At 51.0% G+C, this 24,022-nt stretch overlaps 1 protein-coding gene across 1 annotated transcript; it reads left to right on the forward strand.

The window, feature by feature from the left end:
• Window positions 1–1,076: 1,076 nt before the first annotated feature.
• Window positions 1,077–23,235, forward strand: LOC307063107 (BPI fold-containing family B member 1-like; the record flags this gene model as incomplete). The annotated part of the gene is made up of 15 exons (XM_079719088.1): window positions 1,077–1,191; window positions 4,703–4,835; window positions 5,539–5,646; window positions 6,572–6,721; window positions 7,497–7,578; window positions 11,031–11,094; window positions 13,422–13,507; window positions 14,519–14,698; window positions 15,841–15,894; window positions 16,385–16,543; window positions 18,646–18,713; window positions 19,612–19,657; window positions 20,557–20,620; window positions 21,576–21,652; window positions 23,203–23,235. The coding sequence occupies 15 exons, from the start codon at window positions 1,077–1,079 to the stop codon at window positions 23,233–23,235; spliced, it is 1,419 nt and encodes a 472-aa protein (XP_079575214.1).
• Window positions 23,236–24,022: the final 787 nt, after the last annotated feature.

The raw sequence follows: 24,022 nt of genomic DNA on the forward strand, positions 1-24,022 counted from the left end.
AGGCAACAAGAAACCCAGGTGCTGAGCCAAGCAAGAGCCCAGGTCTCTGGGTCAGGATCCTCCCTCCCTCCAAGCAAGACTGTCCATAGGAGGCAGAAGCTGCTATAGGGTGCTTGGGCGCAGAGCCAGGGTGCAGTCAGGGGAGCTCAGGATGAGGTTATAGCTGCTGATGCTCCACACCCTGCAGGGGACAGAGGAGCCCAGGAGCCAGAACACCCCAAGCTCCTCTCCCAGGAGGCACCCACAGGCCTCTCCTCTCTCTTTCTGCCTTTCTCTTCCCGGCTCCAAACAGCCACCTACTCCCTCCTCAAACCACTGAGTTTTATGAATTAAGCCAAGAGCTTTCCTACCACTTTGCATCTTACCTGAATTCTCATCTCCCTCCGGCCTCCAAACTTCCTGTCCCGGGCACACACCAGTCCCCAGGGTGACATTCCTCCAAGTGTGGTCCAGGCTCCCTGGTTGCAGGAGAGGGAAAGCTTTACAGAGAAAGGGAAACGTAAGCAGTTTTCAAGCATGAACAGGAGTTCAGCAGGCAGATAAGGAAGCAGGAAGAGCAGGGCAAAGGCACACACAGGAGAGAACGAGGTATGCTCTGGGAACTTCAAGCAGCTTGGAATGACTGGAAATTTGTAAAGCAAGAGGGGAACCCCAGGAAGTGAAGTTGGCTGAGGAACTGAAGAAGCAGAAGTGTTTTTTTGTCCTGAGCACTGTTTTGTTCTGTAAGAAAATAGCTAATATTTTCCAAGTGCTTGCCATGCGAAAGGCACTGTGCTAAATGCTTTCTAGATATTAACTCATTTAATCCCGACTCCATGAAGTAATGGTTATGATGCCCATTTTCCAGATGAGAAAACTGAGGCACAGAGAGGTTAAGTTGATTGTCTAAGGACACAGAGACCCAGTAGGGCTCCAGAGCCCACTCTATTGACCATCTCACTAAACAGCCTCTCCTGGACTCCATGCCCCAAGTCACCAGGTGTGGTGGGCCTGGCCTGAGTCTCTCTGCCCAGCTAACAGGGCCCTCTGTGCTCACCCCAGATTGTGCCATGTGCCACCTGCCAACCCCCAAGAAGATGACCAGCCCACGGACCTTCACCTTCCTCTGTGGTTTGCTGGTAGCCAATCTGGTGGGAGCCACCCTCAGCCCTCCTGCGGTTCTCAGCCTCGGCCCAGAAGTCATCAAACAAAGTAAGTCTTGGCCGCCCAGGCCTCACCACCATAAGGCAAGGGGGCAGGTAAAGCAGCCCTCCAAAGGAGGGAGAGAGTTCCCCATCACTGGGGGTATGCAAGGCATTGTTGGGATCCCAGGCCTTGGGTGAGACTTGATTGGGTGAGTTACAAAATTTGGGAGTGTCTACGATCTCAAGAGTCCATGATTCCAAGATCCCCTTCTTCTTAAATTCCACGATTCCAAAACACACTACTCTGAGGTTCCACGGCCTGCAGAAGGGGTGTGCGGCCACTGCATGCGATGATGCAACTGCCACTCCGGCTGCTCTCACTTAAACCCCTTTGCCAGAGCACCTCTTCTGAGTTAGACCCAGGGTGCAACTAGTCTCCAGAGCAAAGACACTCAGCTGGGAGTCTGGCCGCCTGGGCCACGGGCACAGCTTTATCACGCTCCAGCTCTGTGGCCCTGGTAACTCCCTGAGCCTCGGTTTCCTCCTCTGGAAGAAGGTCCACCTCCCTAGGTTGTTGGGAAGTAACAACAACCTTCTTGTTACAGGAAGTAACAAGAGCTTAATGACCTCTACAGCTCAGCTTCTCAACCTCAGCACTGCTGACCTCGGGGGCCGAATACCTCTGTTGTGGGTGGCTGTCCTGTGCACTCTAGCTGTTTAGCAGCATCCTCGGCCCAGCTGTGACACCAAAAATGTCTCCAGACATTGTCAAGTGTCTCCCAGGGGACATTGACCCAGTTGAGAACCACTGCTCCAGTGTTGTCCCCTGAGAGGGAGAAAATCAGTGGGCTCTGGAGGTCCAACTGGAGCAAGTAGAGACCAATCCTCTGTATGCAGTGGGCCTGGGCTGCATCTGGATGGGCAGGGATGGGCCAGGTCCTGCAGGGCCAGACAGGCATTGTAACCAGAGGAGGGAACCCCTAGGAGGCATGGCGAGCAGAGAGCTCTTGACACTCTTTGGGGAGGCACATGTGCCTTGGGCCCAGGCTGAATTGCAAGCACATGGAATTTCAGCCAGAAGGAGCTTGGAGAAGAGCAGCCATTTAGGTTCCCCAGCAGCAGAGTCTGAGTGCAGGAGCTGTGTGCAAGTGGGTTGTTCTGGAGGTGATCCCAGGAAATACCTGCAAGAGAGCAAGTCAGGTAAGGGGAAGCCAGTTACCACCGGGACCTGCAGCTCAGTCCTACTGGGCATCTGTGTTAGTCAGGACCAGTCAGAAGACAGAAACCACACAGTAAGCCCAGCAGATGGGTTTGTATAAAGAATTATCAGCAGGAATTGGAATACTGGGAAATGGGCTAAAAGGAAAAAAAGTGAGAACGCCAAATGAGACCCTAAGGATCGGAATGCAGCAGGGAGCTCAAATCCAAGTACAGAAGAAACTTGGAGGAGAGAATCCTCTCCAGAATTCATGGGAGGAGTGTGTCGAAGCCCCTTGAATGGTGGGGAAAGTCCCTGAGCTGTCCAGGGTGAGAGCTGGTCCACGGTTGGCAGGCTGAGGCCACCTGGCAGAGAACTGCCTGCGAGGAGCAAATGGATTTCTTTGGGAAGCAGCCCCTGGACAAAGGGATTGCTGTTGACTCACTGGGAAGTTGTCCCTGGGTAACTGCCTGGAAGGGAGCTGGGCTGCCCCCAGCACTGGCTGCCCACGGGAGTCCACTCAACTCACAGCCTGAAACTCTGGGAGGTGATGCCACTGGAGTCTGGCAAGAGGAGCACCAGGGCCAGGAGGGGAAGCTCCTTCCTCCCCCACGTCCCTCCAGAGCCTCTACTGACAGTGCTGAAGAGTGCGCCAGCTGGCAGAGGAGGAATATTTACAGGGACCAGCTCCATTGTCACAGGGCAGGCAAAAAGGCCCACTTTGTCTCTGAGAGGCACCGACACACAGGGACTCTGGGACACAGTGTCCCCATGGGGTGGGGGAGGGGCGACACACCTAAGTCATCCTGCCCAAGGGTGGAGGGAGCTGGGGTATTTATACACCAATTCCCGTCAGTCATTGGCTGAGGTTTTCTTCTGGAGCATCAGCTCTCCAGCGCTCTGACCTGCTCGGCACACAAGCCAAATGGGCTCCAGCTGTCAGGAAAAAAGTCCAACAGTGACCAGAACCCAGGGATCCTGGCTCTTCCTTTCTCTACGCAGCACCTGGGGCTCTTTGGACAACAGGCCCATAGGATGTGGATGTCAGGGAATCATTAGCAAGTGAGTTTCAGCAGCAAAACAGCCCCAAACAAGACCTTATGAGTTCCCTGCCTCTTGGCTCCAGAGTGTTTGCCCCTGGCTAGGGAGAGTGCCAGAGTCCAGCTCCAGCGAGTCCAGGGATACCCGAGGGATGGATAGCGTCAGCGAAGGAAATAATTCTATTACACTTCTTAAAGTATCAGCATTGCATGTTTCTTTCTCTCATGCCTTTATTCTTGATTCTTCCTCTATTGTTTACAATCACAGGTTTATATATTGTAGTTGATTACATTACCAGGTACGTGGCCAAACAATCTTAGCACAATCAAACCTCAAAATATTCTATAAAGATTTTTTAAAACAAATATCCCCTAGTTTCTAGATGTCCTATTAAAATATTTCCCCAAGTTCCCATTAATCACAGGTTGTTTTTTAGTAACCAAGTCAAGCAGTTATATGATTATTTCAATTGTAAAAGTTGGAGCTACTTGTTCCTATTTTTCTTCTTGCATGGGCAACCTTTTACAATGGTTCCATGAAAATATTTACAATGTACCTGCATGCTCTTTATCGTTGTTTCCTTCAACTGAGACAGTGTTTTCTCCCTATCCTGGCAACGAATTCTGCTCTAGTCATTTGTTTTTCTATAATTAATCTTCCTTTATAATAGAACCATAAATTTCCTATGTCGTCGTCAGGAACTCCGGCCCATGGCCATAACTCCATACTAGAGGGTGTTTTTCATAATAACATCCCCTTAGTTCCAGGCTCTTAATTCTTTACCTATTTCCCCAGGGCTTTAGTGGGTGCTTCCCATTCTGTGGTAGTTTCAGGAAGGGGAGTCCTAGAGGAATTTTTCTTTCACGTGGAGCAACATCCCCCCAAAATTGCCCCTGTATGTAAATTTATTTTCATAAAACATAACAACGGAGCTGTAGTCCACCCTCCTGGCACGGCGCTGCCTTGCAGTTTCTCCTTCCGTTGCTCATGACTTTGTCATGGTGCAATGGCTCCAGGATGGCTTCCGACAGGAGAGAGTTGCAGGTCCGTGTGCCGGGTGTCCTGGCCGACACTCCCGGCAGAGGCTGGCAATGTTCAAGGGTGTGAATGGTCCCACCTGTGCCCAGCCACAGTCTTCATGTGAAAGTGACCCATCTGGACCATCGTCCTCCAGGCCACATTTACACAGTGGAGATGATCAGAATGGAGCCATGCATACCCTCACCTTATATCCCAGTCCACGTAGCCCTGAGCGATGTCCCCTCCCAGCCTGGAGCCCTCACCAAGCCATCCTTCTCGCCCCTCCTGCTGGACCCTAATCCCTGGGCTCTGTCTCCAGGGCTGACACAGAAACTGAAGGATCACGATGCTATCAACACCCTGCGGCAGCTGCCTCTGCTCAGCGCCATGAAGGAGTCGGTCGGGGTCACATTCAGCAGCCTGGTGAGGTCCATCCTGAAGCATATCATCTGGTAAGCGGAGCAGAACCAAGTTGGGAGCTAGCTCTTTGCCCACACATCTTCCCGGGACACGCTTTGCATGCTCAGTCAATCGGTCAACAAGCATTGGTTGGTATCAGCTCTGTGCCTGACCGTGAAGGATGGATCAAACAAAGCCTCTCCCTCAGAGGCTCCCAGAGGAGTCACAATAACCATAAGAGAGTGACCCAGGAACCCTAAGGGGGGTGACCTCAGAGGAAGGTCACCTGGGGTGGGAGGGTGAAGGGATAAGGCGATGCTTCTCAGTAGAGGGGACAGGCGAGCCAATGACTCCATGCTCACCAGGAGACGAGAAGAAATGGCATTCCAGGCAGAGGGACTGGCCTGAGCAAAGGCATGGGCGGGGGGAGGTGAGAGTCAGAGTGGCTGGTGCTCAGACCCCAAGGCCAAGAGGGAGAGATCAGCAGGACCAGGGCACAGAGGGTCTTACAAGTCAGCCCCAGGAGCTTGGATTCATCTCCTAAGTGATGGGGGAGCCATGGAAGTGTTGCGGGCAGGGGAGAGGAGAAGGACGGGGGCAAGACCGTGCTGAGGAGGAGTCAGCACACAGGGCTTGGGTCCAGCTGCTGGCTGGGCACTGGGGGGCTGGAGACAGGAAAGATGGAGGGAAGCCGGTCTGGGGACAATGCTCAGTGAACGTGAGGCATGAATCTCATCTCTCCCATGTCCCATCCAGGCTGAAAGTCACCTCAGCCAGCATCCTCCAGCTGCAGGTGCAACCCCTAGATGATGGCCGGGAGCTGATGATCAGTGTTCCCCTGGACATGGTAGCTGGATTCAACACGTGAGTGTCCCCTCAGTCAGGCACAGCTGGCCTGACAGTTTCCTCCACCCATTCTCCCCACCCCCATCCTCCATGCAGGTGTCTGGAAAAGAGAGTTCCAAGCAGAGGAAGGAGCAAGTGCAAAGGCCCTCAGGCAAGAGTGCACTTGCCTTGTTCACAGAACAGGATGAGAGCGGGGAAAGGGGGCAGTGAGGTGGTGTCCCAGTAGGCAGCTGGGGCCAGATCGTACAGGGCCTTGTGGGTCAAGGTGAGGACTTGGTTTTACCAAGCGAGATGGGAGCGGTGCAGGGCTCTAAGCAGAGGAGGGACATGACATGATTTCACATTCTTCAAGAAGCCCTCTGGCTGCTGTGTATGGAGGCAAGAGCGGAGACAGGGAGGCTATCCAGAAGCTACTGCAATAATTCAGGAGGAGACAATAATAGCATGGACCAGGGTTTAGGAACAGGAAGGTGGTGAGAAGTAGACAGATTCCAAATATGTCTCGGAGGACACAACAGGATTTCCTGACTGATTGAATGGGGGCTCGGGGTGGGGTGGGGGGAGAGGGGAGATTGAGGGGTCAAGGCAGCATGGAGTGGCCAGCAAACAAAACAGGGAAGATCATGAGAGGAGAGGATTTGGGGAAGGATCCATAGTTCAGTTTGTACATGTTAAACCTGAGATGCCTGTAAGACATTTGAGAAGTGAGTTAGGTATAAGTTTGGAAGCTACTGACATATGCAGAGGATTTAAACCAGGAGAGGAATCCAGAAACTGAGCCTGGGACACAATGAAGTCAACAGTTGAGGAGATGAGGAGAACCCAGCAAGGAGCCTGAGAAGGGAGGAGTGAAGAGCCAGGAGACAGAGGTGGAAAGCAGGCTTGGCTTGATCCAGCCTGAAGCTGGGATGGAGCTCACAGCATGGGGCTCCTCCACTCCCAGGCCCCTGGTCAAGACCATTGCGGAGCTGCACATAGAGGTGGAGGCCCAAGCCGTCATCCACGTGGAGACTAGCGAGAGAAACCACACCCGCCTGGTCCTCAGCAACTGCTCCAACACCCAGGGGAGGCTGCGCATCAGCCTGCTACATAAGTGAGTGTGACCTCCTCCCACTGGGCTCCTGACATGCCTGGGAGGGAAGCCAGGTGGTGTCCTGGCCCCATTTTACAGATGGAGAACATTGAAGCCCACAGAAAGAAAAGGACTTCTCTCTCCTGAGTCCTGATCTGGAGCTCCCTCCAGGAAACCTGTGATGCCAAAGAGAGTTCAAGATATCAAGGGTGAAGCGATAATGATGGGATTTCAGGCATCATGCCAGAAATTGGGGCAAACTTTTGAAGGTGGAGAGGAGGCTCTTTCCTAGGCCCCTCAAACCACACAGGTAGACTAGGGTGGAGCCGTGGGTATAAACTGTGGAGTCAGGCAAACGTGTCTCCTTCATTTACTGTCCAGGTGACGCTGGGCAAGTCACCTCCCCATGCCTCACCTTCCAGGCCACAGTGAGAGGATTAACAGGGCAGCAGCGCTAAGCACTCAGCTGAGGGCAGGGCACACAAAAGGTGCTCAAAGACATGGTGCTTCCCTCCATCTCTCCTTAGCAGGAGAATGGGGCGGGGGCGGATGCCAACTGCCCTCATCCCAGTGTCCAGCACAAATTCCTAAAGACAACCCCCAGGCCCTGTCCCTGAGAACTGTCTGCCACTGTCTACACCAGGCTCAGGGTCTACACCCAGCCTTGTTTCTCACAGGCCCTGTGCCTTGGGCAAGTTCCTTCCTCCCCTGGACTCAGTCTCCCCTTCTGTAAAACCGGGGAGGGGTGATCATCTCTGACCCGGCCTCGTCTCTCTCCTCTTCTCCTCTTGGGAAGGCTCTCCTTCATGCTCAACTCCTTAGCTGACAAGGTCATAAGCCTCCTGGTGCCAGCCCTGCCCAAACTGGTGAAAAGCGAGGTAAGTGGAATCGGGGTCTCTGTGGCCTGTGAAGCTTGCTCCCCCTTTGGTTGGGGATGGAACTGCACGCTGGTGCTAAGGGACCTGTGTTTCCTTGAGTGGGAAGCTTCTGGGCTTGGGTCACTCTTTCAGCAGTGGATCCTTGAGATCAAGGTAATGAAACTCCCAAAAGTCAGCCAGCGGACCTCGAACAGTGATGTGCTGATAGATTGCTCACAGTTGACTCAGGAGGGGTTGGTTGAAGGAAGGGAGCTCTGATTTGTAACATTTACTGATTTCCTTGATGTAAACACCCCTTCCATTGCCAATTTCAAGCTGCTAGTGTGATGTCACTGAGCAGAGTCAGGAAGAGATGCCTGGTAGCCCACTCTTGTATGGCATTTCCACCATGCAGATACAATAGATGTAAATAAGCTAAGAACAATAGATAACAGTAAAATAAAACAAAATAATTAGGAAGTAATGAGTTTTGAGTTTTCATTGACTTTGATCTTAGCATAACTTATTTAATTGTAAGTTTATACAACTTAATTTTTAATAACGTCAGGTTTAGCACCAAGCTCAGATATTCCTGAAAATTTAACAGTTGGCCCTCGTAAATTGGTCCAAGCTGGCTCGAGCGCACCAGGGCCTCACACCATCCTGGTTGTGTCGTCAGGGGTTTGTCACCCACCAGGTCTTGTTGCACTTATTTTTCTTATGTTTCTTGTTTGTAAACACGAATCAATCTCATTTTATATGTCCCTTCAATGTCACAGGTAAACTAAAACTCTATAAGTTGGATTCATCCACTGTGACCATTGATTTTCACTGTAAATTCCAAGGTGTGTTCACAACAGTGATTCTCCTGGGGTTAAAAACACCCTGTCAGGGACTTCCCTGGCAGCCCAGTGGTTAAGACTCCATGCTTCAACTGCAGGGAGCACAGGTTTGATCCCTGGTCATGGGACTAAGATCCTGCATGCCGCACTGCACTGCGTGGCCAAAATGAAATAAATAAATAATAAAAACACCTTGTCGGATAATTAATATATTTTTAATAAAAAAACTTTTTTGAATGGAAAACACACTATTATAACCAAAACTTTTGGGAAAAAAATACCCATAATCCTTCAACCTTAACTTGGTGGTTATTTTTTCTTTTGCATGTTGTTTTCCAAGTCTCCATCCACATGCACTCAGATTTTTATGTGGCTGCACTCGACATCAATATTATTTGATATCCTTTACGGTATGTCTATTTCCTATGCCGTTGTATGATATTCATAACTATTTTAATAGCTGCACCGTATTTAATACTTCTTAAAACCATTCCAGAGAGCCTTCTGAAAGGACTTTGAAAGTGAATAATTCTGTAAAACTTAGCTTTACTTATGTGAGGTACTTTTTCTCTTAAGAAGTTTTTTTTTCTATTTAAAGGTGGTAGTTTCTTTTTTTTTTAATTACATAACTGGCTTTTTAAATATAAATTTTATTTATTTAGTTATTTTTGGCTGCGTTGCGTCTTCGTTGCTGTGCGCGGGCTTTCTCTAGTTGCGGCGAGCGGGAGCCACTCTTCGTTGTGGTGCGAGGGCTTCTCATTGTGGTGGCTTCTCTTCTTGCAGAGCATGGGCTCCAGGCGCACGGGCTTCAGTAGTTGTGGCACACGGGCTCAGTAGTTGTGGCTCACGGGCTCTAGAGCACAGGCTCAGCAGTTGTGGCACACGGGCTCAGTTGCTCCGCGGCATGCGGGATCTTCCCGGGCCAGGGCTCGAACCCATGTCCCCTGCATTGGCAGGCGGATTCTTAACCACTGTGCCACCAGGGAAGCCCGGCAGTTTCTTAAAGTAGAGCTCAGCTGGAAATTTTTCCCCAGCCTCCGGCAAAATCATATTTTATCTGGCATTATACTTTAATAGCTAAAAATGTGTCTTCCACTGGAAAAGATGGCAAGAACTTGGGATTATAAAATGTTCTTTGCATGAAATCTGTTTTTAAGGGTGAAAAGCCAAATAAAGTGAACAATTTGAGAAAACTGGCATTCCATTAATCATCATGGTTTCCCACCATGAATCACTGGATTTGAAACTGCAGTCCTATGAATATTTTACTTGGCATGAAGGGAAAAAGGCGCAGCATGTTTAAATCTGGCAGGGGCCCATGTAGAAAATGCTGATGCCCCTTTCAGTGTAAATATGTGGGTCCCAATCCCAACTGCACATCAGAACCTCTTGGGAAGGCTTTTTAAAATACTGATATCAGGGCTCGACCTGGGAGATTCAGATTTAATTGGCCTGGTGGGGCCCTGGTATCCCAGAGGATTCTAGCTGCCCCAGAGGAGGATTCTAATATGTAGCCAGGGTTGAGACCCAGGGGTGGAACTGAAGGAAGGGGAATTGTGGGAGAAGATGCAGAGGGTGCCAGTGACACCCTTCCCATGCGGAACAGGCAGTGAATGCTGGGAGTCTCTGAGCTCAACTCCTCCATCTTCCCTGGGTTCAGGGTTGGCAAAGCAGCTGGAGCAGGGAACAGGTTTTTCATAGGAAAAATTAACATTTGTCAAAGTGCATTGTCATTTCTCGAGAGTAGCAATGGGTGGTCAACCAGAAGGTTCTTCACTGGGGAAATTGTACCTAAGACAAAACGACAAAATCTCAGAGCACTGCCCTGGAAAACAGGCTGCCTAGAGCAGAGAACAAGGCCTTTGGGCCCCATGGTCAAGTAAGTCAATTGTTTAACTTCCTCCCCAAGAAGAACAGCTCAGGTCAGAGGTTGTCACTATGGACGTTTGGGCCCCCTAATTCTTTGTTGTGGCGGCCGTCCTGTGCATTGAGCCATGTTTAGGAGCATCCCTGGCCTCCACCTACTAGATGCCAGTAACACTCCCCCTAAACTGTGACAACTGAAAATGCCTTCAGAAATTTCCAAATGTCTCTTGGGAGACAAAATCCTCCCCTGCTGAGAACTGCTGCAATTTTGAGGGGAGAAGAGTTCGGGGGGCAAAGAGATGTGTTGGAGCTAGAAACCCACAGAGATTGTTCACAAGTCTGGTTGGGTCTGTCTTGCTGGCCTGTATTCTAACCTGACACGTGGAAGGAAGTCAGTACCAAGTGTTGACTCAAGAAGTGAATGAAGGAACGCATTCTCCATTTCCCTCCTATGGAAACGTGGGCTCTTGTGAACACGATGAGTCTGAGGGGAGGACAGCTGACAGGCCAGGCACACCCTGGACACAGGGCAAGGGACAAACCATTGCAAAAGATGCCAAGTGACACCAGAGGCTGTGACGGGCTCTGAGCAGCGGTGATGGCTGGGGACGTAGATGCACCACTGAGTCCTCAAGCCCATGGGTGAAAATCTGGCTGGCCGTGGGCACAGGGATGGGACTCAGCCCAGGAGAGCTGGGCATGGGTCACTGTGGGGCTATGTGCTGGCCCCTGACTGATGGAGGACCTGCATTTGTGCTGTTGCAGCTGTGCCCTGTGATCAAGGCAGCCTTTGAGGACATGCGTGCGGACCTCGTGAACCTGACGAAGGGTAGGTGCGCCACTCTCTCATACCTTTCTCCTAGACTGCTGAGCTGGCCTCCAGGCCCTGGCCCTGCCCAAGGCAGGCCTCCCCACGTCAGGCTTGAGCAGCAACTTGGCCCAGGAGCAAGTGAGACAAGAATCATCTGATCCCTGCCCAGGATGAGCAGACAGGAAGTCACCACAACTGTGACTTCATGAGCACACAGTACGTGCAAGGTTCTATGTGAGCCAGTGGGTGCCCCAGATAAACGCAAGTTCAAATCCCAGTTCTGCCACTGATTTGCTCCATGGCTTTGAAAAAGCCAACTCCACCTCCTTATTCTGTTTCCTCAACTATAAAATGGGGTTTATGCAGCCTTACCTCACAGAATTGTTAGTGAGGATTAAAAGTTTATGGAAAAGGGCTTCCCGGGTGGTGCAGTAGTTGAGAGTCTGTCTGCCGATGCAGGGGACACGGGTTCGTGCCCCGGTCCGGGAAGATCCCACATGCCGCGGAGCGGCTAGGCCCGTGAGCCATGGCCGCTGAGCCTGAGCGTCTGGAGCCTGTGCTCCGCAACGGGAGAGGCCACAACAGTGAGAGGCCCGTGTACCGCAAAAAAAAAAAAAAAGTTTATGGGAAAGTTCCAGATACATAACAGGTTCTCTGCCTGGCACAGAGGTGCTTACAGATGTGTGCTGGATGGGTGGATAGATGGATGGATGGATGGATGGATGGATGGATGGATGATCAGAGACTACTATGGGTTACTAGGGAAGAAATAAATTGTATCCTCAGATCACTCACAGTGAAATTCTGAGTTCTTGGACCCCTCAGAGAGGGGACTGGTGGGAAGAAGAAAATTCTACCATCTACTCTTTTGGGATCTGAAGAGGTTCATTCAAAGCCACCGGAGAGGAGTGGAAAGAAGAGAATGGAATCAATAGGCATTCAGCACCCATAGAGCACTTGCTTTGGGCCGAGCACTTGCTTTGGGCCAAGCCCTTGGGCTGAGTATTTTATATACACTGTCTTACTGACTCCTCAGACAACTCCATGAAGTGGAGTGGATCATTACCCCACTTCACAGATAAGGAAACTGAGGCTCAGAAATGAAATCATTTGTCCAAGTCCACAGAGGAAATTAGTGATAGGGGAAGGTTTTAACCCAATTCTTCAAGTTCCAAGTCTGGTTTAATTCAGATTTGAGCCAACTTTACTAGGTACCAGTCCTGTACAACCTATGAGGCAGGTATACTACTCTATCCCCATTTTAAGATGAGGAAACTGAGGTTCAGAGGCAGGAAGAGGCTAGCCAAGGCTGCTGGGGCTCCAACCCAAGTCTGTCCGGCTCCCCTGCTCCCCAGGGGCAGGGCAGGAGGCCTCTCCCAGGAGTAGGCAGACCAACGACCAGCTCCCCGCCCGCCTCTGCGCCCCTCCCTTGTCCTCTCCATTTTCCGCCCAACAGCCCGGGCACATGAGACGCCACCGCCATCTGGCGGCCAAGTGGGGAATCCCAAGGCAAACGCACGCAATCCCTAGCACAGACCCAGACCCTGCCCCCCTGGGGGCGGGGGTGGGTGCAGATCAGTCTGGTGGGGGAGGTAGACAGGTATAAGCAGTAGGTCAGTTTTGTTCCTAACCAGAACGTTGGCATAGGACCGACTGGGTTCAGATCCTTTCACAGTATGCCCTTGAGCAAGTCACTTCACTTTTGAGAGCCTTGGTTTCCCCATCTGTAAAATGAGGGTAATCGCAGGACCCACCTCCTAAGGTTATTGTGAGGATTCCATGAGCTAACACAAGTAAAGGTTTAACACATTACCTGGTGCTTGATATAAGCTCAATAAATATCAGTCAGTATCATCATCATCATTTTTTTTTTTTTTAGATGTTGGGGGGTAGGAGTTTATTAATTAATTTATTTATTTTTGCTGTGTTGGGTCTTCGTTTCTGTGCGAGGGCTTTCTCTAGTTGCGGCAAGCAGGAGCCACTCTTCATCGCGGTGCGCGGGCCTCTCACTATCGCGGCCTCTCTTGTTGCGGAGCACAGGCTCCAGATGCGCAGGCTCAGTAGTTGTGGCTCACGGGCCTAGTTGCTCCGCGGCATGTGGGATCTTCCCAGACCAGGGCTCGAACCCGTGTCCCCTGCATTGGCAGGCAGATTCTCAACCACTGCGCCACCAGGGAAGCCCCATCATCATTTTTATCATGGTCCTTATCAACATCATCATTATGCCCGCCCCTCCCCTTACTCCACCTCATGCAATAATGCTGTTCCAGCCAAAAGCAGCCCCAAACCATCCCATCCAATACTGTCCTCCACCCTCACAGAACTTTCTTCTTCTCCCTGAGCAGTGCCTGTTTCTTTCAACTCTGGCCATGTGGAGTTTGACTTTATGTCTCCTGCCATCGACCATAACGTTGTTCATCTCATCCTGGGGGTGAGTGTCATGGGACCTCAAGGAGAAAGTGGGGACATCACTGTCGTTCTCTGACCCCCAAGGGTCAGACACCATGGGTCTGTTTTGGGGGAGAGAAAAACGCCAGTCACAGTTAGGACACACAGGCTGATTGAGAAGAACCTCAGCAGGCTGAACATGTCCCATGTAAACCATTCTGATGGAGAAAGATCGGCAGCTGGAAGCTACAGGCCACACACAGAACATCGACCCAAGGGACCTGATTTCCTCCAATCCTGATTTTTCCAGTCAGGGTCCAGAGTGTGTGGGGCTCTTGGCCTTTCTCGTAGGCAAGCCCCTTCCATTCCTCAAATATCTGGTGACCTTGAACAAGAGCCCAGGATAGAGACACATCATTGAGTATCACACAGACCTAAGTTTCTCTCCCAGCTCCACAGCTCCCTGGTGTGTGACTTTGGGCAAGTTTCTTCACCCCTCTAAGCCTCAATTTCCTGATCTGTAAAATGTAATAACAATGGTCACCAAGGAGAGGAAGAAATGAGGCTGCCTGGGGCCTGTCAAGAAACCAGTAACCATCGGTTCTCTATAAAATGTGGAGCCGCCCACCCACACTGGGGCTGGACGCCCTCAGGGACTAGTTCAAGCAAGGCAGCGTGAATCTCAGACCAGTTTTCATGGATCCTTGGAAAACAGCAGCATCAAACATTTCCATCCATTCTGTTGCAGTCTTGAATTTTCCCTTCATCTAAAGGGTTTGTGAGGTATCTGAGAAATTGAAACCTAAATGCCACATAAGACATCTAGATTTTTTAAAAATCAGAGATTTACCTGAGGGGTGCAAGTGCAGTAGATGTTGCTAGGCACCTGAGATAAGTCATCATCTACAGCAAAGCACTGAATGCCAGGCTGAGTTTCCTGGCAGCAAATGCAAAAAGGGAAACAAGCTGAATGGTGTCATTTCCTTCTAGGTTATTACTGGATACGTCGTGGAGTTAAAGTTCCCAGACAACTTTCTGCTCTGTGTCTCCTTAGGCCAAGTTGGTGGACTTGGAAGGAAAGGTGACTGAGCTGTTCAATGACAGTGTGGATGCCCTGAATCTGCCCTCCCTATACTACAGCCCTTTCAGCCTCACCGTGAGGAAGGATGTGGTGAATGCTGCAGTAGCTGCCTTGCTCCCTCCAGAAGATCTCGTGGTCCTGTTGGACTACGTGGTAAGCCTCAGCATGGGACAGAGCGTGAAGCCACCTCTGCCACATCATGGGGATTTCCTGAATCAACAGGGACACAAGGACCCCTAAGCAGGCACCACCTGTCAGGCTCAGCTTACATACCTCCAGTGATGGAGAGCTCACTCCCTTCTCGAACAGACCCTGCCTCTGATATAAAACTCCAAAGCTGAAAACCTCCCTGTAACATCCAGCGCCAGTCCTCATTCTGCTCTCCTGGAGCCTGAAACGCCTGCTTCCTCTACCAAATAACAGGCCTGTCCGAAGGGCATTTTAGATTCTGACTGGCCCTGGGATGGTGATTGCACCACCGCCGTCCACTGCAGGACCCATGGCAGACATCACTCATCTCTCGGGGCCTTCCTGTTGACCCTGGATGCTGACACAGCCGCAGAATCCTGATCAACCCAGCACAGCAGAAAACCACCCCTAGTCAACTGGAGTGTGCCACCTCACCGGGGTGACCGATGGGGAAACCGAGGCCCAGAAGGGGATGGGGTTGGCCCAAAGTTAGGGGAGTGGGACAGGACTTCAGGTCAGCTGACAGACAACAGATCACCAAGCTCTCGGGGATTAGAAGTCAGGGTGAGGGGCTGGAATGACAAGAAAAGGGGAGTGGTCAGCAGCAACCACATTCATGACTATAGTAAGAATTGGGTCACTTCTCTATGTCCTCTGAGAACAGGGAGCCACCCACAGACCCACGAGCACCATCAACCCACAATAAAAGTCCAGGCCGGGGCTTCCCTGGTGGCGCAGTGGTTGAGAGTCCGCCTGCCGATGCAGGGGACACGGGTTCGTGCCCCGGTCCGGGAAGATCCCACGTGCCGCAGAGCGGCTGGGCCCATGAGCCATGGCCTCTGAGCCTGCGCGTCCGAAGCCTGTGCTCTGCAATGGGAGAGACCACAACAGTGAGAGGCAAAAAAAATTTGTCCAGGCCGGCGGGGACTTCATTCTCCACAGCCACTGACATAGGGGATGTTTCCCACCAGGGACAGACATGTGCACTGGACCACCAGGCCCTCCTGGCTTTTCTGGGGTTTGGGGGATCCCAGCAGTGGGGCTGCTGGAGGTGTGTCTCCTCTCTCCCCTCCAGCGGACCTGCTCTGGCTTCCTCTCTTCCTTAGCTTCCTGAGATGGCCCGCAGGCTGAAGTCAAGCATCAAGATGATCAGTGAAAAGGTTGGTCCATTTGCCATCTGCAGCCTGAAGGGTGTTTGCTGTGGTCTGTCTACTGGCCTCTGGGGAGTAAAGTATGTGTGGAACTGCTCTGTCCTTCGAGCACTGGTGACTGTAACAGACTGGTCCCAGTCCTCACGGATATTTCAATCTAACAGGACAGTTTGACCTGAATCAAATAATTACACAGATAATAATTCAGTTACAAGTGTGGTGACAAAGGACAGATTCTAGGGGTTATGAGAGCACTACTGGGGTACCTGATAGAGTCTGGGAGATTAGGAAGGGCTTCCCTGTAGGGAAAAGTATTCCAGATATAGGGAGAAGCAAAACCAAAGGCTGTGAGATGGGGAGAGCAACAGTCTATTCCAAGATCTGAGGAAGCAGGGAGTCCAGGAAGGTTGACAGTGGCCAGACCACATGGGGCTGCATGGGGCCGGCAGGCCACGGTGAGGCACTCGGGAGGTCACATGTGGGTCTGATGTCCTTTCAGGCAGCAAATCAGCTGGGGCCCACACAAATCGTGGAGATCCTGACTCAGGGGACGCCAGAGCTCCTTGTGGACCAGGGCAATGCCAAGGTGGCCCAACTGATCATGCTGGAAGTATTTGCCACCAGTGGAGCCCACCGCCCCTTCTTCACCCTGGGCATTGTGAGTTCAGTTGTCTGAGACGTTAGCAGCAACCTGGGGGACGCCCCTGTCCACTGTTCCTGTTCACCCCTCTTGCTTTGCTAAACCTTTCCACCACTCTTTTTATCTCACAGGGAGAGGGGAAGGGAATTCTGAACCAAGAATCAGGAGATTTGGGGGCCCAGCTCTTTATTAGTCAGGATCTTTGGGCAGAAATTTAATTCACATGCACAAAATGAATTGTATTAGCTCATATAACTGAAAAGTCTAGGTCAAGATAGCTTCAGGAATAGCTGGATCCAGGTGTTCAAGCAATGTCATCTTCATTCTTCCCTCTTCCCTTGTTTTTCTTTGTGCTACCTTCATCCTCAGGCAGGTTATCCCTTCATGGAAGTGCCCCCAAGCTACATCAGGCTTATAACCTATCCGCTTGGCAACCCCAATGGAAAAGCTTCTCTTTCTCAGTAGTTCCAGCAGAACTTCCAAACCTGACTCTCATTGGCTGAGTTAGGGTCAAGTGCCCACTCATGAACCAACCAGTGTGGCCAGAAAAATGAAATAGGTAAATTTTCTGAGCTGGGACACACACACACAAACACACAGGAGTGGGGGGTTGGGTTTGGCTCTATCCAAACCACAGGCCTGAGAGGGAAAGGGGTAATTCCTCTTCTGGAATATGAACAGAACTAAATCAGCTCTAAGTTCTTAACTGATTTTTGCGGTAACCCCAGCAGGTCAGATCTCAGAGCTTCTATACAAGGGAACCCTGTGCGTAAAGGTATGGGGCTGGGAGTCATCAAAGGGCAAGCCCAGTAGGAAAGTATCTTAGATGGGGCCCTTAGAAACAGGCCCGAGACAAAGACTCTTATAAAAGTGATGTATTGGGGGAGAGCTCCCAGGAGAAGGACTGAGCGAGGATGTGGTCTCAGCTGGAGGCTCGCTTCTGCTTCACCCCACAGAGAGCTCTGGAGCATGGTGGCACCACAGAGTCGAGCCCAGGCTGAAACAAGAAGGTTGGACTTTTGTTCCCCCTTGTCTTTCAGTTGTTGGCCACAACTGCCCCCAGAGAAAGCACAGCATAACCTCCCAGCAAGGCCGCTCCGCTCCAGCAAGGGCAGTTCCCCAGACAAGGGGATGGCTGGGCACTCTTAGCAGCAGCATTCAGCAGCTGAAGGATGGATGCCCCACCCAAAAAATGGATCTGAGTGGGCCACCAGCTGCATGCTACAGAGGACAGGGAGAAGAAAGAGACGAGGCAAGGTTCATGGTTGGGCCCTGGATAAGTGAGGCCGAGGAATCTGGACATCACCTGGTTGTTGGAGGCTAACGTTACACTATCCTTACAGGAGGGTCGCTGCATGTCCTGTGCAGGCTGTCCACACGCCACATCAGCGGGCACCATTCACACAACTACAGGATGCACAGTGCCCTGGCTTCCTGTGTGGGAGGATACTCTGAGCCCCCAACCAGCAGGGGAAGTGGACTGCCCCTGGCCAGCCTCACTCCCTGGGGACTTCCCCTCCATGGCCAATGGCAGGCACTTTTCAAAAGGTCACCAAGCCCAGGCCTGCAGGAGAAGTTTGTTCTCTGGGTGCAGCTGCCCTGGAGCTGGAGCCTGGCACTTGGGCTCACCCCAGCCCATGGGTCAAGATGATGGATGTCTTCGGCACCTGCGTTTGAGGCCTGGCTTAGTTTCTGACCTTTCCAATAGTAATAACCGGTTAAGATTTACCATCCTGTCTGCCCCTCAGTTTCCTCACCTCTACAGTGGGGTAATAATAGGACTCACTTCACAAGAGTCGTGAGGATGAAAGGAGATGATCAGATAAAGCTCTTAAAACACTGCCTGACACACAGTGAGGGCTCCGTGTGTATTGGCTACTGTCATCATTGTCATGATCAGTAATCCTCTGTGCAGTCTCTTCAATGGGGAGTGGGTACAGGTATCAGCCCAATAGAGAAGGAATTTGAGGCCCACAGAGGTCAGACCCTTTCCCAAGGTCACAGCCAACAGCTGGGATTCAGACGGTGTCAGCTTGGTCCCAGAGCCTCCTTACAGAACCCCACACTCTACACCTGACACATCCTCTAAATAAATGGGGCCTGGGTTTCTCTTGTTGCAGGAAGCCACATCAGAAGCTCAGTTTTACACCAGAGATGACCTACTTATGCTCAACTTTAACAAAATCAGGTAAACATGAAAATCACTGTGAAGATTCTGGTGATGAAAATGAGTCCTGTCTGGTGACCACTGGTTTCTTTAAACACCCAGTGTTTTGAGCCTCTGGGGTGACAGTGTGAGTGAAGGCTGCTTCAGGACAGGCAGAAAGGCTGCCTTGCCAGGACTGTCCCACTGTCAAGGATTGAGTGTGAGAGAAAGCAGAGAGGGACATGGCCTTGCAGCAGTCACGGGGCAGGCTGACCCTGGCCACGCGGGAAGGGGCCGCCCAGCACCATCCCCTCGGCCTGGGGCAGCCCATTTGGGACACCAAGAAAGTGGCAGTGACAGTCATGCCCAGATGCTGAACCCCCATGGAGCCCAGCCCAGCAGCACATGGCTCCCACTGCCTCCTACACCCCTGCCTGTCCTCCCCTCATCCCACCACCCTCCTGCTGCCCCAAAGGGAGTTCAGGGGTTTCAAACTGGAGCCTCCTGGGACAAATCAAGACCACGGATGTGTTTTCATCAGCCCACATAGGGTTAGGTTTTTTAATATAAATTAGTCGCCAACATATACAAATCAGAATATCTGGCCGCCATGGCCTGCATTCCTACATGGCAACAAAGAGTGGAGCTAGGAATTAGGTACCCCCTTTAGAAGGAGACAGAGCTCCTCAGTCCACCATGTTCCTCACTCCTGGGGGTGATCTTTCTGCCTGCTCTTTGGGCAACTATTTGTTAGCTATCTCCCCCCCGCTTCCCCCATGCATTACAATGTAAGCTCCATGAAGCAAGGATTTTGTTTGGGTCACTGCTGTACATCCAGAGCCTGCACCGTGTCTGGTACATAATAGGTGCTCAGTAAGTAGTTGGTGAATGAATGAATGGGACTCCGAGGGACCAGCCTCATGGGCGTCTTCTGTTGCAGCTCTGATAAGATTCACCTGATGAACTCAGCCATTGGCCTGTTCAATGTGAGTATGAACAGATTTTCCCTGGGTATGCAGGGGATTGCCGAGGATGGTCCATCTTAGAAGCAGACATTGCCCAGGATTTGCTTTGAACAAGGTCCCCACGGGCAGCCCCATGGTGAGCTGGCCAGCCTCCCCGATCTCAGCCTCAAAGTCCGACCTCCTGGTTTAGGTGTTTACTGAGCACCTACTGTATGCCAGACACAGCTGAGAATACACACATTCACAAACACACAGATACACACAGACTTCCCTTCTGTAAAGTTCTGACCCTAAATCAGAAAACAAATCTCCTTTATTCACATCTCATTTTGCTCATATAGACTCATCTCAGTGGTGACCCTGGGCAGCCCCTTCCCCCCAGTCCTCAGTTTCCCTGAGTCAGACTGAATCAGAGACCTCAAATTGGCTGAATCCTGTCTTCTGCTGTGGTGGGGTACTTGTTTCTATGTTTTGGAGATGGGTAAATTTTTCCACCCTTTTGTTCTGACTTTTAATTTTTTTTGACAAATATTTTTTAATGGGGAGGTTTCCACATGAAAATCAGGACTTCTGGCTTCCCTTGAGGAGTCAAAAAACTCGGGAAACAGGATGAAATTCCCTTGGAGAATTCTGCTGAAACACAGCGGTGGAGCCCTTGAGATTGGGGGCGAGGGATGCATCCCACAAACGTACCCCAGTCCCCTACCTGCTGGATCTAGGGCCACCTGGTTTGTGCCCCACCCCTCCCCCCACAGCCTGTCTTGTCCGTGGAGCCCTTGCAGTTCTGACCAGTCAGGAACCTGAGATTCAGCATCTCCACCAGCTGCCCTCGCCACAGGGCGGGACTGTGCCCATCCTAGCAATGGCTGGGAGGACTTCAGATTCTCAGCCAGGGTGATGGGGCCCCTTCTCTTTCACAGCCTGAACTTCTGAAAGACATCATCACCAAGATCCTTGCCTCCGTCCTGCTGCCAAACGAGAACGGTGCGTCCCTTTGCCGTCCATCCCCCTGGTCCCCAGGGCATTGAGGGCAGGTGCTTTACTTCTCCTGCCTGTGTCTCCATTTGGGGCCCCTTTCATTTATTTTCTACCTATCCTCAGAGCCTAGTTCTAATTCTGCCTCCTCCAGGAAGCCTTCCAGGTCATCCACGTGGAAATGAGCTTTCCCATCTCCAGCATCCCAGCCCAATTCCTTCACTCATGCCAGAGCCTAGGCATGCATGGCAATGCCCCAGGCTCACAGGGCTGACAGCAGGAGAGAGACAGAGGTGGAAACAGACAACTAGAGCACACCCGATGTGCCTCCGATAGACCCGGGCTCAAGTGCTGATTCCCCTTCTTGCTGGTTGCCTGGCCTTGGACAAGCTGCCTTATCATCCTGAGCCTCAGTTTCTCCCTCTGTAAAATGGGAAAATAAGAGCACCTTCCTCAGAGGCATAAAGGAGAAGATGTTTGTATGGGGGCAGAGAGGGGGCGCCTGACACAGTCAGTGTTCAACAGTTCTTAGCCTTTGCTGTTGTTGGCATTGTTATTTGTGTCAGTAGTGAAGGAAGCCAAGAGAAAAGGTTGGAATTATTCTTGTCGAGCCCCAGGTCATGGGGGTGGGGAGAATTGGTAACCTCTGACTTTTGTCATGTCTTTGTTTTCTTAGAGTAAGAAATCTCAAAGTATAGGCACGTGTTGTGGATGATGGGAGGCCCTGATGGCTCTTGAGCAGGAGCATGAGAGGATGTGAGGGTACCTTTTGGAGCAGCCAGAAGCTGGGGCTGGAGACAAAGAACGGGGAGATGAGGCTGGGTGGACGCTAGGGCTGGAAAACAGGGAGAGGCAAAAGGGGCAGTCTGAGTCGGGGGTGCCAGGTCGAGGAACTGTGAGCCTGCCCACGGCTGCCCAATCCCACCCCAGGCCCACCATTCTCTGACCACACTTGTGATTTCAGGCAAATTAAGATCCGGGATCTCAGTGTCAATGGTGAAGGCCTTGGGATTTGAGGCAGCTTCGTGGTCTCTGACAGAGGTGAGTGGGGTTAAACATACCGTCGCAGGGAGAGCCCAGGGATGGGAGGTGGGAGCTGCTCCCCAATCCTGGCCCCTCTGGTCACTTATGGGGGACCTTGGGCAAGTCCCTTCTCTCTCAGGGCCTCATGTCCTCATCTGTAAGCGGAAGAGGATGGCTGTCCTAGCCTGGAGTCATAAACCTCCAGCCTTTTCTATCTTACCTGTCATCCCACCTGGCAGAGGGAAGGGTAGGAGGCTTTGTTAACTGGCTTCAAAGGCAAGTTGACATTTGACTCATTTTCAGCTGCCCACCCTCAAAACCTGTGTCCATGCTTCAGCTGGCTTTGATGGAGAATTATGACAGCATATTGTGTATGGTACCTAGGCTGGGTCTAGACTCAGGGACCAGAGGACCAGTTCAAATGCTGACTCTGCCTCTCTCTCTAGCCAGGGGCCCCCAGGCAGATCCTTTGGCCTCTCTGAGCCCAGGTTCCTCACCCATAACACCAGCAGATGTCTAAATATACAGGCCATGCACTAATGAACTACATACAGTGATTCAATTATAATATAAGCAGTTTATCTAAGACACACACTGCATTTAATTCATGTTGGATGGACACCACAGGTGTCCATCCAACTGGGTGGCTGGAGCTTAGTATATTTCATGTATCTCTTATTAGGGGGCACTTAGCAACTGTCCTCTGTTTTTTTTTAATCAAGTTGCAAAGCATCAATTTCAATTTGGGTCAGAAAGGTATCATTTCACCCTTTGGATCTGCTTTTTCCAAATTTCCTGTTTTGCTCTATTCATTTGTTTTGGACTAGCAGCACACTGATATCCTTTTTATAGCCTTACAATATAATATGTTTTAAAATCTAGTCAAAGGAATGAATAAATGGATAGATTTGAGGGAATTCCCCGGCAGTCTAGTGGTTAGGACTCCGTGCTTTCACTGCCAAGGGCCCGAGTTCAATCCCTGGTGGGGAACTAAGATCCCACCAGATGTGCAGCATGGCCAAAAAAAAAAAAAAGGATAGATCCGAGATTAAACACGTATGGCTTTAAAAAAGTTAATGGTAGAATCTAGGTGATGAGTATACAAGTGTTCACTATAAAATTCTTTCAACTTTTCTGTATATTTGAAAATTATCATAATAGAATGTTGGGGGAAATCTAATAGGTTACATTCCTTGTATAACCGTTTCCTCAAAAAAGGCAGAGTGTTGTTAAAAATTTAGCTGCCTGGGACCCAATGGATACAGCCAGGAATCTGCATTTTCCAAAACTTCTTGGGAGTTTTGTTGATCTGCTGGGCCTGGGGACAACAGTCCTATATAATCCCAGACTTTGCACCCAGATACTTTACCTGTGCCCCAGGCCCCTGCATGGTGTCACTGTTCACACACAGACGTTCCTGCTCTGACCCTCTCAAGAATTTTTTATGCGTGAGTTCAGGGTCATGACCCCCAATGCCAGCAGTCACCTTGTGGAGGATAAACTAGCATAAACCACAAAAGGGCAGAATGTTAAAAAAAACTTTTTTGACTTTTCTCGTCCAATTCCAGGATGGCCTTGTGGTCACCCCAGCCTCCTCGTAGAACCTCAGACCATTTTCCTCTCTCCCAGTGAAGACTTGCACGGCGGCCTTCCATGCAAGCTGGGTCTCAGTAGGAGTGTGGAAGCCAGCTCTGTAGACTGGCCCTCTCTGCAATAAATAAACTTGTCTGTGACTCCTGCAGTCTGGAGTGTGTCTTTGTCCCAACTCAGGGGTCATTTTGCCCCTGGCAGGCTTAGGGACTGGACATCCAAGCCACATCTAGGTCATGTTCAGGCACATCTGAGCCAATCTGAGCCATGTCCAAGCCATGTCTTGGTGATATCAAAACACATGTGGACAAGGTCCAAGGTTGTGGCCACCTCCCTGAGCGACAGGAATAAAAAAGCCAGTTGCCCCCTCCTGCCTTCCAAGTCAGCTTCTAGACCACCTATGGTAGGACAACCTCTCTGGTGGGTACGCACTTTGTGTTGATCTTGGTGATGTGGTGGGTCGGGGGCTCGCTGAACAGTGTGACTCTGGAGGCAGGATTTGAGTTCTGGCCTGGACCCCTCAGTGGTTGCTTGACCCTAAAATATGGCTCCCCCTCTCTGGGCCTCAGCTTCCTTCTCTGTAAAATGGGGAGAATCTTAGTCCCCACCTTGGAGGGCTGTGGTGAGGATGAAATGAGAGAAAACAGTTCCCAGCCCGTGGGATGTGCTCAAACAATGTCATCTGTGGGTGATGTCATGGTCACTCTTGTTACCTGGACTCCGGGATGTTGGGCCTTATCACTGAAGTCCCTTCCCACTTAGACAGCACATGACTGTCATTGTCTCCCTGGCCCTCCT

The sequence above is a fragment of the Hyperoodon ampullatus genome (assembly GCF_949752795.1).
Source record: "Hyperoodon ampullatus genome assembly, chromosome: 14".
In the NCBI taxonomy this organism is placed as follows: Eukaryota; Metazoa; Chordata; class Mammalia; order Artiodactyla; family Ziphiidae; genus Hyperoodon; species Hyperoodon ampullatus.